This window comes from Charadrius vociferus, unplaced genomic scaffold (genome assembly GCF_000708025.1).
Source record: "Charadrius vociferus isolate BGI_N301 unplaced genomic scaffold, ASM70802v2 scaffold115, whole genome shotgun sequence".
Classification (NCBI taxonomy): domain Eukaryota; kingdom Metazoa; phylum Chordata; class Aves; order Charadriiformes; family Charadriidae; genus Charadrius; species Charadrius vociferus.
Genome location: NW_009648636.1, coordinates 2,693,500 through 2,711,713, shown reverse-complemented (window position 1 = coordinate 2,711,713; position 18,214 = coordinate 2,693,500). Strand labels below are relative to the sequence as shown.

The 18,214-nt window shown below is 39.6% G+C and overlaps 1 protein-coding gene across 4 annotated transcripts in view; it reads right to left on the bottom strand.

Moving 5' to 3' along the window:
* The window catches only part of NAV2 (neuron navigator 2), a 429,065-nt gene that overhangs the window by 29,023 nt on the left and 381,828 nt on the right, over nt 1-18,214 (bottom strand). For all 4 annotated transcript variants that reach the window (XM_009886259.1, XM_009886256.1, XM_009886257.1 and 1 more), the window contains 7 exons: nt 17,549-18,214; nt 12,836-13,303; nt 11,774-11,839; nt 10,492-10,536; nt 8,193-8,353; nt 5,894-6,082; nt 572-624 (listed from right to left, as the gene is read on the bottom strand). The exon at nt 17,549-18,214 is cut by the window's right edge and continues 40 nt beyond it. In XM_009886259.1, coding sequence (XP_009884561.1) covers nt 572-624; nt 5,894-6,082; nt 8,193-8,353; nt 10,492-10,536; nt 11,774-11,839; nt 12,836-13,303; nt 17,549-18,214 — 1,648 coding nt within the window. The remainder of the gene's footprint in view (nt 1-571; nt 625-5,893; nt 6,083-8,192; nt 8,354-10,491; nt 10,537-11,773; nt 11,840-12,835; nt 13,304-17,548) is intronic.

The window sequence follows — 18,214 nt, the reverse complement described above, 5'->3', positions numbered from 1 at the left end:
CTTGGAAAAAGTCCTTCTCCAGCTTTCTAGTGAGCCCCCTGTATTTTCAAACTCTACTAAGTCTTATTTTCGGATCAGATAACCTAAATGAATATATACTTCTGGAGACAATGTTACTGGCACAGTGAACAAATGGCTTCTTTAGAATTATTAAAATCTATGCATTAAAAAACTTACTCAAACTTCTTTAGTAGCATATCATCAATACAAGGCCGGAATGACTTTATTCAGCACATTCTGGGGTGCTTTAGGGTAATGAAGTTCAAATCTTCTCAGATCTACCGAGGTCCTTTGTAGCAAAACTTATTTAGAGTAGTTGTAAAATACTGACTCAAAAAGTAAATTGAGGCTTTTAGGCCATTAACGTCTGTGTTTAATGAGGATACAGCTAAATATCCACAGACATCTTTTTGAACATAAACATTCCTTTCTATCTAGCATTCAAACAGAATCAAATGAAAACTGCTTTTTTTCCTTCTTCCCTGAATGGCAAAAAGAATTAGCCCAATAAGACCATTCAATTCAATAATTTTGATGAGTAAACCCAAATTTTTCATTTCATTATACTCACCGTTGAATAAATAGATGATGTACTGGATACCAATGAGAGAGAAGAACCATGCACTAAAAGAAAGAAAATAAAAACAGTGAATATAAATACAGAAACCACACAGTGGAATCATCATACATCGTCCACTGCCAATGAGCAGCCTACTGAAGAAATACTTTCACAAATGTCATCATCCATCATAAACTTAATTATGTTATTGCACCAATAATATTCAGTTTGAAGAATGTAGGGCCAGGTAATACAATCTATGAACTTTGATTTGGTAAAGCTGTTTTAACAATTTAACAATACTTGTTTTTTGGGGAAATCGGGTGTGGTCGAGAAGATTAAAAAGAAAAGTTTTGATGAATATTTGTTCAGAAATAAATATTTCTATGGACAGCTTATCTTAAGACTCTTGCAAAAGGGTTTACTCAAGTTAAAAAAAAAAAAGAATAAACTGAAATGCAGAAGAGATTACAAAAGTAAATCTAAGTTTTAGATGAGATTGAGGGGGCGGATTGTTTTCTTTAAGGCAGTTGTCTTCCTTAACCAAGATGGAGATGTCCTGAGAAGGCCACAATACCCAGCTCCAGTATGTAGCCAGATGCTTCAGGAGAAGATGTGGAGCACCCAGGGCAGAAACCATTGGCTAATTCTGGGGCTCAGAAGCGTCCTCTGAACGCAGCTCTAACGCCTTTCTGCCGACTACATCGATCGTGGGCATTGATGAGCTCCACTTTCCCTATCCCTGCAGGGCCTTTTGGTCTTTCTTTAAAGCAATGACATTTCTTTAAGAAGGCAAAGTTCATTCTCTCATAGAAGAATTACCGGAGTGAAAACATGGCTACAAAACTTCTTTGAAAAAAAATCCATTTCAAGCAGTTTTTGCATTTAAATATACACTCGGTAGAAGACATACATTGATTCTCAAAGTTGTTACCATTACCCCTGTGTTAGCATTTACATACAACATCATTTTATTTTTGATTATATTATTAAAAAGAACTACCTGAAGCTATTCTTTCTGCTACTGAAACATGCAAAGTTACCTTTCCTTTATTTTTATTTTTAGAAACAGAATACATTTAACCGAAACTTTCATTCAAACTTCAGGTACCTTCATACAAATCATATGAAGTCATGTTAAATCACTTCTTCTTTCATCTAAATCCTCCAGACCAAAAAAAAAAAGTTTGGAAAAGCTGCCATTTTGCTCTAATTACCTACTGCAATTCCCCTACATTCATAATAAATGGGTTCTGCTTTCCCATTGGCATTATATCCTAAGGCAAGGCTGGAAAGAGAAGTAAACAAAGTCTAAGTTGGCTTCTGGAGGAATTTAAGGCAATTTAAAAAACCCACAAGAAAGTTAAAAAACCTCACACCCATTTGCTTTTTCTGGTTAATCATATTTTCAATTAAAATGATCTTTATAGTTAGAGGTGAAGGACTGTACTGCAGTAAGAACATAAAAATAACTAGTGTGAGTCAGATCCAAGGTCGGGCTAATCGTGCGCTCCATCTCTGGCTGCAGCCACAGCGCATGTTTAGGGAAAAAGAATGCAAGAAGGAGGCAGATACCCGGTGATTTTTCCCCAGGTACACCTTTGCATCTTCTGGGAATCGGCAGAGATGGAAATTCCTGAGATGGAAACTGCAATCAGCCCATTATTTTTCATAGTCGCTGTGACCTCTCTACCCTTAACTTGCTTAACTGCTTCAGAATCCACCAAAACATTTTGTAACAAAAAATGCTTCTCGTGTTTAGAAATATAACTCTTTGCAGTTGTTTTAGACCTGCTGCTGAATCAGTCAGTAAGTTCCTTGGGCGTCTCCACACCCCGTCATATGAGAAGTAACGGATAACCAACCTTTTTATAATGCGCTAAATTATACATTAACACCTCCCTTCAGTCATCGTTTTTCCAAGCTGAAGATTCCTAATCTATTTTAACTCTCTTCCTATAGTAGATGCTACGCACTTAAGATCTCCTTTTCACTGTTCTTTTTATCGGCATTTTACCCTTAGGACCACCTTTTTCGAGACAGAAAGCCCAAAGTATGGGTACCAATGGACTCATACAGAGAATATAATACTATTTTCTAGTTTGCCTCTCTATACTCTTCCTTTGTGCAGTTTTTACTCATAGAGATGTATTCAAAAATGCAACCGTACCACGGGGCCAGAGAAGAAACGGATCTTACAATGGACTAGGACACACGCTTTTTTGAGTTAGCATCAACTGGAATTTTTAAGATCACATTGGGACTTTAAAGGAGGAAAGAAGACTCAGAATGAAAAAAGGGAAAAAATGTACAACTCTGGAAATCATACTCCTGCCTTGTAAAACATCACCACTACATTGTCTGAATGTGTATATAATTTGAGATTATTATTATATATATATCTGATATAATTCTAGTTTCAAGGGCAACTAAGGAGTTAATATTTTCGTGCAATTTCTTTTTAAAGTATCTGCAGATGGCTACTTTAAGGCTATTTAATTAGGAGCCCGAAGGCAGTTACGCTCTTGATGTGATTCCTGTTTTTTGCAGTTAACATGCATCTGCACGCAGGCTACAAACCCAAATTGTTTTGGAGCTATTATTTTAAAGCACTATAAATGCACATGCAAGCACGTATCATTTTTAACGTTAGACAAGAAACGGTCTAGCCGTGATCAACTGTCCAAAGGGTAGAAAGAACAACAGGTATTGCAGTCAGTAGTAGAAAAAGGAATAAAAATTTACATCCCAGTGACAATTAATTTAATTCCTTTCTCTCTAGGCAGCACAGCTCCTGGAGAAGACTCACGGCCAGGGAAGTGGGAAAACTGGATAGCCAAGAGACCACTCAAGTTTTAGGCTGTGTTTTTTCCCCTGAAGTTCTGGATAGTTCAGAGGCTGTTCCTGCTGGCATCTCCCCAGCCCCAAAACCCTTCCAATCACAAGAATTATGTATTGCAAGGCTGACTAATGTTTCAACCTACATGCTGTGCCGTGAGAGAACGCGATTGTACCTCACACCATGGAGACAAAAGAAAAAAAGGCTGTTCAGAATAAATCCTGGCCCTGCTGAAGTTGGTAAGAAACAAATGTCTTGTAATCCTAAGCACTAACAAATAATTAAGAAGTAGGTCAGTAAGCTTGATTTAAGACCTGGATTTATGCTTCATTGACACTGGCTGACCATATAAAATCAATTTGTTCATTAACCACAGATTTAATTTCTCTAGTACTTTTTGATCTATTCTCTCAAGGTGAAGGGCAATTGGATCCGCAGGTTTGAAAGCACAGGACAACATATATGCCATGTTCAGAACCAATTGCTCACTTCTAACTTGTGATTGCCAGAGAAATAACCAGGAGCTGAGAAGCAGGCCATTCCTGCCTTCTGTATGGCCAGAGAAGTGACAGAAGACCTTTAAGTGAAAGACAAAAATACGGAGACTGCACCTAACCATTCATCCCATCTGGTAAAATATTATTATCCTTTTAGGTGCCAAAAATTTAGGAAAATCTGAAAGACACTTCTTCAGCGTGTCCACTGTAGGGTCAAATTCCTTCCTCAGATACAAAAGCGACCTTTTCTCACTGCTTGCAAGTCCATAATTTGGTAGAGTTTTCCTGGACTTCATTTTTATTACTTTTTTAAATGAATGAAAAGCACTTTGTAGAACATTTCACCTAACTGAACCTTTTTCCTTTTCTTTTTTTTTTTTAAATGGCTTGTCCTCAAACATGTAATACTTCCTAAATATTCTTCCAAACTCGCCTCTCTCCTGGACAAGAATTTTTGAATTATAGGAGACAGTTTAACCTCCACCATGAGAAAATGGATTTGCTGCAATCTTAAGCATACTTAAAAGACTAAAGTTACGACTTTTTTGAGGATGTCTTCAATAAAACCTGAGTAAGTTTTGCTGTAGTGGGTCTTGTAATAAATCATCTAACTACAACACAGAAGCAGTGATTTAAATTCCTTCACAGATTATATTAAAGAACGCTTTAGTAAGAGCAGGAGCATCCAGCAATCTTTGACTATTCGTGATCATTTAGCTTTCCAAGAGCATGTCACAAACAAAGGTTAATTCCTGCAATGACACCATTTTCCGCCCTACAGCGTTATTCTAATAATTTTCAACCCCTAATGAAGATCCTCAGCCACAGGCTCCTAAAATACAATTAATGTAATGGAGTTAGATTGGCTAAATTCAATAACGAATTAGCCCTGAAACTTTCCAGCGCCATATCCAATATGCATTTTCTACCTCTTCCAATGGGAGAAAATTGATGGGGTAACCAGTATCTCCAGGAAGGCACCTTGTGGCTCCTAAAGGCCCCTACAAGTGCTTAAGCTGGCTCCCATGCACGCCTGGCTCTAGAGGAACAGCAACAACGGAGCACTGGTATTAACACTCCTGAGTAAGTGCAGGTCCTCAGCAGTGGAGGAAACAAGGCTTGTGCGACCTGTAGTGATAAAGCACTTCATAGCCAACCAACCTCCCAAACCTTGCCAGAAAGGAGATTTAAGACTCAAAGAGCTAATGCTGAAAGAGCTTCTTATGAATCGCTCCCAGAGCTCACCCCACACTTGACTTCTCAAAGTGCAACGTTTGAGGCTTTTAACGCGTGCTCATAGCTACTCTTGCTACAGCCGTAAGGTTGCTTGGCCAGTAGCAACCAAACTAACATTTATTTATAGGTAAATGACTTTTTCTTCTTACATTCACATGGGCTTCTTTTATCAGGTGTGATTACATACTTGAAAAGACGACGAGGAATTAAAAAGAAGAGCCTAGATGGTTTGAAGGACTATTCAGGTTCCTTCTGTGGAAGCTCTGTGATATCAACCCGGGACATCGAGCAGAAATAAAAAGTAAAGACAATATGAATACAGATTAAATACTGGAAAGATTACCTAGGATAGAACCAACAGTCTGGCTGATATCAATTATTTATACTACAAACAGAGGTGTGGAGGCCCAGGTTCAGGAGAATAGTCCTATTCAGGGAAACACTTTAATACACTAACTCTAAGGATGAACTAGAATCATTCTAAGATCACTACAAATGAAGCACAGGACTTGTTTAAATCATTTCTTGAACAGTGACAGTCTAGGTATAACACGTGCTTTCCTATGCCCAGCCAGAAGGATCATTGAACGAATATCATCCGAACAGTGATGACTATGACTGAAGTTTTATCTAACCCTCAGAGCTCCACACAGAAAACTGTGCTCTGAAATGACCCCTGCACTGAACTGAAAACCACATATTTGGGTTATGTGAGAATGCCATCTTCTGATCATTTCCAGCCCCAACACCGACTTTACTGACCTTCTTCAAAGCCATCGCGGAAGGAGCCAGACCGGCTCATTGTTCTGCTTTTCTCATCCAGGGACATCGAGCTGTTCCTGAAGCGCGTATCACTATAGGGGTCATAAGGACCATCGGCATTGGAAAGGCTGTGAGTCCGTAGCATGGTTGGATTTGACAGGCTCATCTGGGCTGCAGTGGTTGGGCTTGCTATAAAGTGAAGAATGAACACCAATTTATTTGCGCAGCCACAAATTTTCACAACTAATTTTTGTGCAACTACCAAAAAGCTTTTTTTTTTTTCCTTTAAGACAGAAATTTTTGATGTCATCTTCTCCAGGCTTCATTATTTTTCTAAATTCAATGAATTCAAATAAGAAGTATGCAAAGGAAGCTAATGAATAAGAAAACTCAAGCAAATAAGGTCATTTTAAACACTGGGTGATGTGTCTATGCTTCTACCAGCAAGCTCAGTCAACTCACTAACACCTTGTAGGCATGAACTAATTAACCCTCATTTAATTTGGAACAGTCCATCCTCAAAAAGGACAAAATTGCCCGAAGGAATTTAAACTAGTATTTTGCCTGTATAGAATAGGCCTTATGAACTATTTCCTTCAAAGCCTTCAAGTTCTCAGAAAATGACATTTTTCTACGTATTTAAGTCACAAATTTTAAGAGCTTTAGTTCCCTAATAGTTGTTGATTGCAGAATTGTTTCTTTCCACTATGAGGCCCTAAGAATTATAAAATACCAATTTTGCCTCAAAAGCCAATACCCTTCCAGCAAGTGTTTAGAGTACAAAATGTCTACTCCAGCTTCATATTTTTTTTAAAGAACTTTTGTGCTAAAATTATACACGCTATTTACTAAGAATTAGCTGATTTATGAGAAAAAAAAAAAAAGAAACAACAAAATTGCTGTTCAACTAGTAGGTTCCTCTTGGTGTGCTGCCACTGCCTGTTTCTATATACACCATCAACTGATACAGACTATTGTAGAAGATGCAAAAGTTCAGTTTAAAAGTGCTCAACTTTCATATCAACGTTTGCTATTAAATTAAACGCAGTGGCCTCTCTTGACTCTACTATCTCCAAGATCTTTTCTTAAGAACACAGAAAAATATCTTCCATTTTTTTTGTTGTTAATTGCTCATGGCCAAACAACTTTTGAAGCTTATTAATGTAAATAATCTTCGATATTCTCCATAAAGAGTTAACTTTCTGGGCCTACGACTACACTTTTTTTTTTTTTGACTATTAAGATACTTTCATGACAGTTTGTTAGCTGTTGGCGATGTAATTACACTGTGTGTATATTCAACTGAAATGTTGTTAAGTGTTGGTTTATTTAAAGCTATTTGTTTAATCTGTTTCTTTTCAGAACAAAGAGCAGCTCTAAAACGCCACTGCTGCAACTCAAACCTGCACTTGCTGCAAATTCACACAACACAAGAAGTTCACAAGTATCGCCTTAACTATTTTGCATATTATTGCTTTATCATTCTAGAAAGGATGGAGGGGCTTCTGAAAGTCAAAAAGAAACTGAAAGCTTCTGTTCGACATAGTACTTTCCAAATGTCATTTAACTTAAAAGACAATAAATATACTGTCAGGATCGATTTACATACCTGAACAAATTGCAAGGGCAACTAATTAATATTTAATCTTCGCACCAGAGACAAGCACTATTAGCACTTTAAATCAGGTTATTTCAACTGCTGATATGGTCAACTAAAATCTCCAATGCTTTATGTATCCTGCCAAACAATATTTATTGTTTCCTTCATTTTAAAAGTGTTTACTTTAATCAGTGTACTTAAGTGAAGGAATGGCCTTTTTTCTGACTTGAAATTCTTCTGACTTTTCTATGTAATTTCAGACTAAGCTTTGTGCAATTTTCCAACAAACCACTTGAAAAATACACACAAAGATAAAATATCTTAGTCGAGTGAGACTGGCACATATAGTAAGTAATATGCTCGGATTTTCAAGCAATATCACTAAACAGGTAGGCAATGTCGCAACTCCTTTAAACACACCACCGTGTGATATTAACAAACAGCTCTACTGAATTGCTCACAATTTTCATTAAAGCATCTGATTACTCCCAGAGAAGTATTTTCAAAGAGTTACTGCAAGTATGCCACCTTTGGGCATAGGAGATAATAATGCCAATTAGTCCCGCTCATTTCAATGAACGTGCATCCTGAGGTTGAACCGGGGACTCGGAGCAGCTGAAAGAAAATTATATCATGTAATACGCCATTTTCAAGATGCACAATGTATTGCTATGATTATCCAAACAGACAATTATTCACCAAGCTGTGAGAAGTTAAATCGAGTTCCAGAGGGTGATGTTATGCTGGATCCAGATGAAAATGGGGAATTGCCAGCAGTATCCTGAAGTCCTCCTGCTGAATGGGACCGTAGCCATTCTTTTGCATCTTCTTGATTACGGAGCTGGGAGGATGGAGTGTACCTGCAAAACCAATCAGTTTTTCCAAAATGATCTTTGACATTTATTTAAAATTAAGAAAAAACCCAACAAACCAACCATGAAATGTCACAAGACTTGGGAAGGGAGAGAGGGAAAGAAAGATGAAAGAACTCTCATATGAAATTTAAGGATTAAAACAATATAAACCCAACATAATTCTGAATTAAGGAGCTATTCCAAGCTGCTCTAAGCTGTTCCTAATTCATTCTACTTCTGTTCGGGGAAGAAAAACCAAACAAACCCCTTTTCCTACGGCTTCAGTAGAAACCAAACTAGTAGCAAACAAAAAGCTACAGACTGAAGCTGTGTACTGTAGGATAAAACACAGCGTGTATGTATGACTGAAAAATAAAACCATAATTTGGAAATCTTTTCCTTACGTTACGCCAAAATTCTATCACTATGTTAATATTTTAGTGCATTTCTAAGCTTAGCTGGCTTTTTGTCGTATCACAATCAAATTCAAGTCAACAAAGCCATTATCAGTTTTTTAAACGGGCTGTGGCCCAATAATTCATATTCCAGAGACATTAATATAAAGGTCTGTGGAAGTGTATCCCATTTAGTTCAAAACTAATTGCATTAAATCATCACGAAGGAGACTATGTTTAGCCTTTTCTGAAAGCAAAGAAAATAGTGGAAATGTTGTCTATGCCAACATCAATGGCAAAACACCCGCCGGCTTCAGTTTTAAATCTGAGTCTGTATATGCCGGAAAAATAGGTATGTCACCACAGGTGTTATGTGAAATACATGATAGGGTACAGGTATCAACGGAAAGAGCATGATGGAAACACGTCTGCTGATGGATTTCGGTATCTGTCTTATTCTATGCCATCTGCTTTTGAGAAATAGTTATGAGTTACCAGCTCTCCTTCCAAAAACTAAACACTTGGAGCCTATTATTAGTCGATATTATCTATTTAATTAATAGATTCCATCCAACTAAATACTCTACAGTAAGATACCACTTATTAAGACTATTTTAAATCCATGCGAACACTACAATAATTAACACTGCAAGAACTCTAACTACTTTCAAAAAATACGTTCATTCTTCTGCTTATGCCTCAACACTTAAACAACAGTCCCTGACTATCTGCATCTCCAACTTCGCACATGTATCAGCTTATTAAGTCACTTTAACACGCTAAGGACTTGTTTTTTAGCAGCATTAATACCTACCTCTTCAGCACTCAAATGCTTCAGTCTTAAAAGAGAGTCTTCGTTTATTAGAGACATACTTGAGAACCACAGAAATGTTTTAAACCAAATGCCATTTTTGGAAAGGCTTTTAGCACTTCATGGGATAAAGCTGCTCTGACGAACAATGTGTACAGGACGGAAAAATTGCAGCAGCAATTTCAAGGCATCAACGCAGTGATCCTAGAAGCTGCATGATGCAATTTTGAAGCTGCAATTGTCTAAATTGTCTAAGATATCTTCTGTAAACTCCAGAACACTTAAAGCATTTAATTAATATACCTAAGGTTGATTATCTTGCTAGAATTGCTTGTATCAATTGAAAAATCTCTTTCAGTGCAGTTTCTTTATGTTATAAAAATCACAACCTTACAGATATACAAAGTGTATGAGAAGACAACTGCCAGAAGTTTGTTTGGGGATTTTTTTTTTTCTTTTCTAGAAGAGTAGAAGTTACCTCTAAGAGCCCTACATATTTAGGTATTCTTAAGCAAATATTTTTTTTAAATTAATATGTCCAATCTCATCCTAAAAGGTTTGGCAAGATATTGAAAATCTTTTCTACTTGTATATCAACACCAAGGTTCCCAGGGGTGAAAATGATCTCAAATCATTCCATGTAATAGCCCTAGAAGCTGCAAAATTACTGTTTTCAAGTCAAGCCCAGTGATGGTTTATGAGATGCTTTTCAGCAATTCAGCCAGCAAAAGCCCCAGTTCTTGCTCAAGCAGAGAAGCCACTGGATGAAAAAAAGCACAGTGGTCAATGGTCGTCTTTGAGGATGAAAGAAAGAAAGAAAAAAAGAAAACTGTTGCCACCTCTTGCAAACTGCGACCATCACCACCAGCCACAACAGAGACACAAAGCAAACTCCAAAGCCACAACAAAAGTGTTAAACCATGTGGAAACACCAATACCTGAGTCCCTTCTTAGGCAAAGTGTTCCTATCAAGATGTGGGTCGCTGCAGAAAAGTTAAAAGAAAAGAACTTCAGAGAAGAACAAAAGGGAAGGAATAAGATCAGGACGAAGAAGGACGTACAAACATCTGCATCGCCTTTTCAAAGAAAAAGGTGCTGGGGCCTTCCTATGGAAACATGCAAAAACCTCCTCACCCGGGCGTGGATTTGCACAAACATGCATCTGGTACCATGCCAACGAACCTCATCTGTCCACAACGTGGTTTGGCTATTTCTCCTACCCACAATGAACCAAAATGGCTCTTTAAATGTCAAATGGGTGCTTAAAAATACGCTTTTCAGCAGGCGTGAGGCAGACTATTTGTGAAAACTGATGAGAATCTTCAAGTCCAAACCACCTTCCCGTCATTTCTTTCAGCAGACACCATTTAGGGAATGCAGCTAATTACTGTTATGCAGCTGCAATGTATAGCAGTAAAAGTATTGAGAGCCCAGACTGTTTAATTTTTCAAATCTTAGCTTAAATTCCATTAGCAAAGTAAATCGAATCTGTTAGCCATCCAAAACCGAAATATTTAAGTTTATGTTTATACAACTGATGAACTTGTAACTGAGCAGAGTCTGTTCATTTGCTTTTAAATAAAATATCCACGTGCTTAAATGAATTATTTTAATGACAATTCTTATAGCTAAATTACAGCATGGGAGTGACTAAAATTACAGCAGTGAGCCAGAACGTTTAGATTCAGCTAATCTTTTCCCAACTTTAGCATTCGCCTTTACAAGGTTGGATGTACCCAAGTCCCTGCAAAACACTCACGAGCCAAACTGCAATAAGAGACTGACGACACTGAACGACAACGGGGACTTCACAACAAAAAGGACAGGCCTGAAAGGCAGTGGGAAAAGCAGCATGCCAGAGGAATGCTGAAATGCTAGTGAGAGTTTACATTGGTAGAAAAAAAAGGGCAAGATTTTCAAATTGCCTTTGGCAAAGAAACGAGGGGGGGAGAAAAAAAATACCCCCATAAACCAAAAGATGTTCCCAGTAACAAGAGCAACACCAAAAAACATGCCAACTCTGCCCTGTGCCATTCTCCAGATTGATTTCAGTAGATAAGTGGGGTGTTTGAAGGCACTCTCACTGGCATGTCTTTGTGTCAGTTCACACCTGAACGATGAACACAGCAGAGGACTCCACTGAGCACAGTCCATCACAAAACAATTTGCTTCACCGAGATGGGCAACAAAACCTACAGCCTTGTCCTGAGACAGCATTACCTGTCCTGTCTCCTGGGCAAAGTATTGCGGCAGAATTTGGGGCTAGCAGCAGGGGAAGAAAGAGGGCTAGAAGAATCAGTCCAACAAGACAGAAAACAAGAGAAGGAATATTAGAATGAAAAGAGGAGAGAACAGAAAGGAGTTATAATAAAACACAAGCAGAAACCCAAACTGTCAGAACATTAGTTATTTTCTCCATTGAGATGCAACTACAAAAATTTTGCTACCTGACTAAAAAGTTACACTTCAGGATATATCTGGTTTCTAGTGCTTGCAGGGGCACTACTGCCTTCTACAAAAGGCCACTCAGAGAGCGTGCACCGCAAGGCACTGTCTGATTTATCCTGACGTTAGCTCAATGTGCCGTTAATACAGCGCTGATGCTAAAAAGCAGTCCCCGTTCCCTCCTCCCTGGCCAGTTTGTTCCCAGCTCCGACTTTGTGTCCACACCAACACTGATGAATCTCATCGGCGAAGGAGCCGGGGAACCAATCAGTCTGAAATACAATTCAGGTGATCGTTTTCCAGTTGGATCCATCTCCCAGTCAGGTTCACTAAGCATTCACATGAATGCCTGTACCGAACCACTGTAGGGAGCAGCTGGAGATGGGACAGGGTAGCAGGGAGAGGCCAAGGGGGGATCAAGTGCCGAGGGAGACAGGGACTTCTCTTTTCAGCACGACCTCCAGTTTAAAAGCTTGTCAAATATTACAAACAAGAAGTTCAACAAGAAACAGTTGGCTTCTCAAATCAAAATGATAACAAAGCTGGAGGGTTTTTTTTTGAATATCACTATCGGATCAACTTTGGAAGGATAATATGTGATGCAAAAATCAAATATTAGGTATAATATGGTAGCAAGAAAAGTTGTCACGCTGGCTACCACAGCAAATTAAAAACCTCAGCTGAACCCATCTGGGCTCCTTGCCTGGAATGGCTTCTCTTTGTACGTTCTAGTAATACCATTCAGTATTATCTGCAGCGTTGGCTACTGCTGCCAGGACTTCATTCACGTTGGAGATACATACAAGCATAATGAAAACGAGAGAAAAACCTACTAACCTTTCAGACAATGTAGTCTTAACACTGTTGGTTCGGACAAAGGGAGTCAGAGAATCATCTTTAGAGGCTGGAATCAAGCCACTGGAGGAGTTATGGCTGAGCCCACCTCCACTGCTCAGAGAGATATCAATGGATTCACAGCTGGTATGAAGACTGCTGACAGACTGGTATCCAATGCCATCCTTGCTGACAGCAGAAGAGCTACTTGCGTTGGTACCCCATGTTAAACTGTTGGAAGGAGCTGAATGTGCTGAACTGGGACTAGAAGCTAGTGGAGACTGGTTCATATCTGTGTTTTTACTATAGAGAGGACTGCTGCCCCCACTGCTCAGCATACCACTGCCAGATGGTGAATCAAGATTACCCTGCTGGTTCATAGTAGCGTGAGGATTGGAGATGACTACCGAATTTTTCATATTTTCAGCTGTTGTGATGGGAACTTGTTTACTAGGCTTGCCACCGAAAAGTCTGTAAAAAAAAGACAACGTGAAAAATACGTAAAATGGAAGATTAAATGCAAGGATATTTTATATCCAGACCACATATCATCTTAGCTTCAGAAAAGCAACATTAAGTAAATGATTCTAGACTGGACATACACAGCTATAAATTTATGAATCTCCTTGTGTTCGCGCCCCCTTCAAAAAAGTCCAGAGCCAATTATGGTAACTTCAAATCTATCTCAGGTGTGTCTCCTCTGAATCATTGAATAATACTTTCACGTAGCTGAAATACAGCTTCACAGAACTAAAATACAGCCATATTGTCTTCTGCTCCTTAAGGAAAAAGGACACCAGAGAAACACAGCATTGATTATTCTGAAGCGTGGAATATCAGAGGTTGGAAGTTTGCTGTCCAGGTAAATTCTGTGCAAATGACCGAACGCTCTGCACAGAAGTGGCATTTGCTGGGATGTAACAGGAAAAATATTTACAGGCATCAAACGTAGGTTTGTCTCATTTCAGGAGCCAAACTGGCTGGGAACTATTTTTTTGGAGCGTAGAATGAGATTTTACCTGGTTTGGCACCTGGAAGTGGCTCAGTAAAAGACTCGCTGAGTGCCAGAACTCGTGCAAGAGAGGGGATCTAAAAGCACGGTCGGAAGAGGATGACTGCAGCTTCTCCAATTTGCATCACTTCTGCCACAAGTGCAAAAGTGTCTTAGAAGTAAACACGCTTAAGACCAGATTATCAATCATTCTAAAACTGACCCTCAACATTATGAAGGAAGAGTAGCTTTTGACTCCAGTTTTAAACATCCACCCCAAAACATTGCTTCTGTTTCTGCCACTGAGCTCTTTTGGAACCTTAAGTTTTCCTCACATTTACCTATACGGATTTGCTTTTCTCCTATCAGCAGTGTGGAGTATTTGGGATGAAGTCTTTCCAAAGTGGGTATCTATGGGACTGTATCCCTCAGAATAGAGTACAGCACTTCTATACAAGAGCTCCTAGAGACTTACAGGTGGGTATACACTGAGCAGAACTTTCTCTGCTTTTGAGTATGGTTGTCTGTACAACACTTGCACACTCAGTCACTTTATCCAACACTTCCCAGAAGCACAGGCTGTGTAATATAGCTGGGCACCCTACAGCTCGCGTGCATTAAGTGCCATGATGCCCAGAAGCACTGTACATACTGCATGGGTGCTACCTGCAGCTCCAGTGTACCTCTGGAACACATCTCAACTGGATTGGTGCTGTGGCATACTTGCCACAAAGCACCTGGACAACACTGCTGGATCAGGCTATGATGCCAATCTACATCTGTCTCATAAACCAGCACTGCTCTGTGTCATGATCCTCTCGGCACCTGATGTAGACAGACATTCATGAACCAGCACAGAACTGGCAAACTTGGTTCACCTGGACACCACACCTCACTCATTAGGAGACACTGACTTAGACAAGTCAGCCTGAATGACAAAACCCATTCCTACAGTGATTTAGAGACGTTTAGAGTCCAGGTTTTATTTAGAGTTAAAGTTATTAGAGCGAGTACGAAGAAAAACATCAAACCGTACTGCAACGATACATGGCCTTCAGCAGCAATACCAGCTTAGGGTATTCCTGCTCCTGTGCCATTGCATACCACCTCCTCAGTTGTACTGGGGGAACCGTAATCTCAGAGATGGGATCTCAGAGCTTAAAAAAATCCCCAGCCACCCACACAACAGTTTTGCAAGCTGTTTTTAAGCTACGCAGTCTTCCCCAAACTGTTTCACCGCAACTTTAATACAACTAAAAGGATGCTCCGCTGCGGCACAAACAGAAGCGTGTCGCTGCCAAAGGCAGTGTCTGGTCGAACCACAACCTTGTAACAAATGCCTTCAGAAGAGGATGCGGTCTGGAGAGCATTCCTTTCAGTCCAGAGAAATTCCAACACAGCAAGACAGTCACATCAATACAGAGATAAACTCTGGAAGGCCATACCCTACAAGGAAGGCCATACTCTACCAGGAAGGCCACCTGTTTACTCTTATCTACTCTTATTGACAAGGGACTGACATATCTGAGGTGGCTCTTGGGTTCATGCATGTCTCCCATTAACAGAAAAGCCGGGTACTATATACTGCAAAGCATGAAGGCCCAATTATTGCGGCCTTCCAGTCCCTAAAGGGGGCCCTACCGGAGAGCTGGGGAAGGACTTTTTACAAGGGCATGTGGTGATAAGATGAGGGGGAATGGCTTCAAACTGGAAGAGGCAAGATTTAGATTAAACATTAGGAAGAAATTTTTCACTTTGAGGTGGTAAGGCACTGGAACAGGTTGCCCAGAGAAGCTGTGGCTGCCCCATCCCTGGAGGTGTTCAAGGCCAGGTTGGACGTGGCCTTGGGCAACCTGGGCTGGTGGGAGGTGTCCCTGCCCATGGCAGGGGGGTTGCAACTCGATGATCTTCAAGGTCCCTTCCAACCTAAACCATTCTATGATTCTAAGATAAACAACGGCTTCACTTAAGGCACATGCCGGATACGTAATGCAGGAGCTAAAGGGAATACTGAGAGAAGAGGACAGTGATGGCCCTCATCGCTCAATTATAGAATTTCACTGTTTATGACAGCATAAAAGTTATGTATGGTTCTCAGACTTACAGGTAGATCGGTATCATTACAAAAGTTTCTAATTAATTGTATAATAATAATTGGATTCTAATTTATTGTATAATATTAAAAAAAAAATCACAGGTCCGAGAGGAAATATGCAAAACCCAACGTGTGCAACTCATCTCAACTGGCTATGAAAATCCAGCTCAAAATCTTAATTGTCATTCTAGAAATCAGTAATAAGCAGACGAGGTCAAATTCAACTCTGATGCATTTCAATACATGACTATTTGGACAGTCTGGTGAAAATTCAAGAGTGAAATTGTAAATCAAATGAGGGAATAGTTAAATTGAGCCTCAGTGTCTTCTCTTTGAAGTTTCATGTATTGCTAACATATTACAATTACATGGCTAGCAATGTGGCTTTCTAGTAATCAAAAAAAGATTTCCAATCAAATTTCAAAATTAATGTGTTTGAGGCTGGCAACACTGAAAATCTGCATCTCTCATGGGGTATGTAAAGAAATGAAAGGTCTATTGGAGGTTTTCTTTTTAAGTAGTCATTGATGAAAACTAAATGTTCTAAAAGACAGGGCTTATATAATGATACCCAGGAATAAAATAAATTAACTATCTCGAATTATCCTTGCATAGGCTCTTCAAATAAAACCACGCATCTGAAAAGAAACAGTTTACATGTCTACAGCATTAGCCTAAGCTGCCATCACAGCCATTATGCTTGCACTGGTGCTTCAGATGGAATGTGGCTTTCTCACATCACTGGAAGCGGGATGATGTAGCGTAACTGTATGGGTATTATGGGCATCAAGACAAAATGAAATGCAAAACACCGCAACTTGAAACAGACAAGCTACTCAATGTCAAATTAAATTGGAAAATAATATTAACGGAACCTTTCACCAATATCAAGGCTTTGATGCACACTGCACCAACAAATGAATTCCTGACCAACTCAATGCTAATGTTAAAATAACGTGTGGGATAGTGCTGGAGAAATAGAAGACAGGTAAGACTTTTGTTTAAAAAATGTTATTAAAATAAGAAAATTCAACCCAGCTTAGACCATAACTTAGGGTTCTTCTACACAGTCCAATAACCTGATGTTATGAGTCTCGCAACACACTGGCCTAATCCACACAACTGAAGGACTGGGTTGGGTTAGGCATGTGAATCTACGTATGGCAGGTCAAATTATGCCGTTGTCATAATGAAAACCTGAAATAACTCTCCTGTTGCCAATTTATAATTTGATCCACCACTGGAGTATTTCCAAGCTTGTTACACAGACATTGGTGCAAGAACTCTTCAGTAACCTTCACATAAGAAAATTCTTACTCCTGCGATATCTGCAATAAAGCCTTTAGGTGGGATTTTTGTAACAGAGACTCGTATCACAGTTGCCAAACTTTCTGCCAGACAGGTGGGTTTTTTTTCTGAAACATTAAATTTTTGCTGCTGTCACATGATTTTCTGAGTATTTACAACACTGGCCAACCTGTTCATGTGAAATTAAATGTAAATACAAAGACCTTGATGTAGGACACTAAATAGTCAGTGCTCCACAAAACACAGCCAGGCCTGGCTTGAAGAGTCCTGATCATTCAGCTCCAACTAACACCATCGCACAATCAACGAATTTATTGCCTACCTGCGCAAAGTGGGAGAGGCCACATCGGGGTACTTGGCTCCTTGCTGGTGAGTACTTTGAGCTCCACTAGAAGCAGTCTGTGATGCAGGGTTCACTTTAACAGAATTACATGAGGCCACGCTTTCGTTGTCAGACGAAATCCCTTTCTCTTTATCAGTCTGATTGACTAATCCTGGCAGAGAGTTTCCAAGGATTACCTTGGCGGGCTCTCTCATTTTAGGGACAGGCAACCCGGCTGACTTGCTGCTTATGTTGGAGTCTATGCTACTCGTGCTAGATCTATTCCCAGCTCCACTTCTGCTACTGGATTTACTGGGCCGGGGTAAACTACGATACTGAAGATTAGTTCGGGCACTAAGTGCTAAGTAGCCATCATCCTGGTTCTGTGAGCCATCAACACTAGTCTTCCGACCAGTGGTCCTACCCATGAGTCCAGATGACTTTGGGATTTTTCCCAGAGTAGCCGATCTACTGGTGATAGTTGCCCCACTGGCAGTGATTATAGTCATGCCTACGGCTGACCCGCTCTGTTTCTTAAATCCGAATGTATTAGCATTAGCAGCAGTTGTTCTAGAGTTACTTGTGGGAAGCTTTTTGGATTCATCACCACTGCTGCGTCCTGCATCTGATGGGGAACGTTTAACATGTCCAGCTTTAGGAGATAGT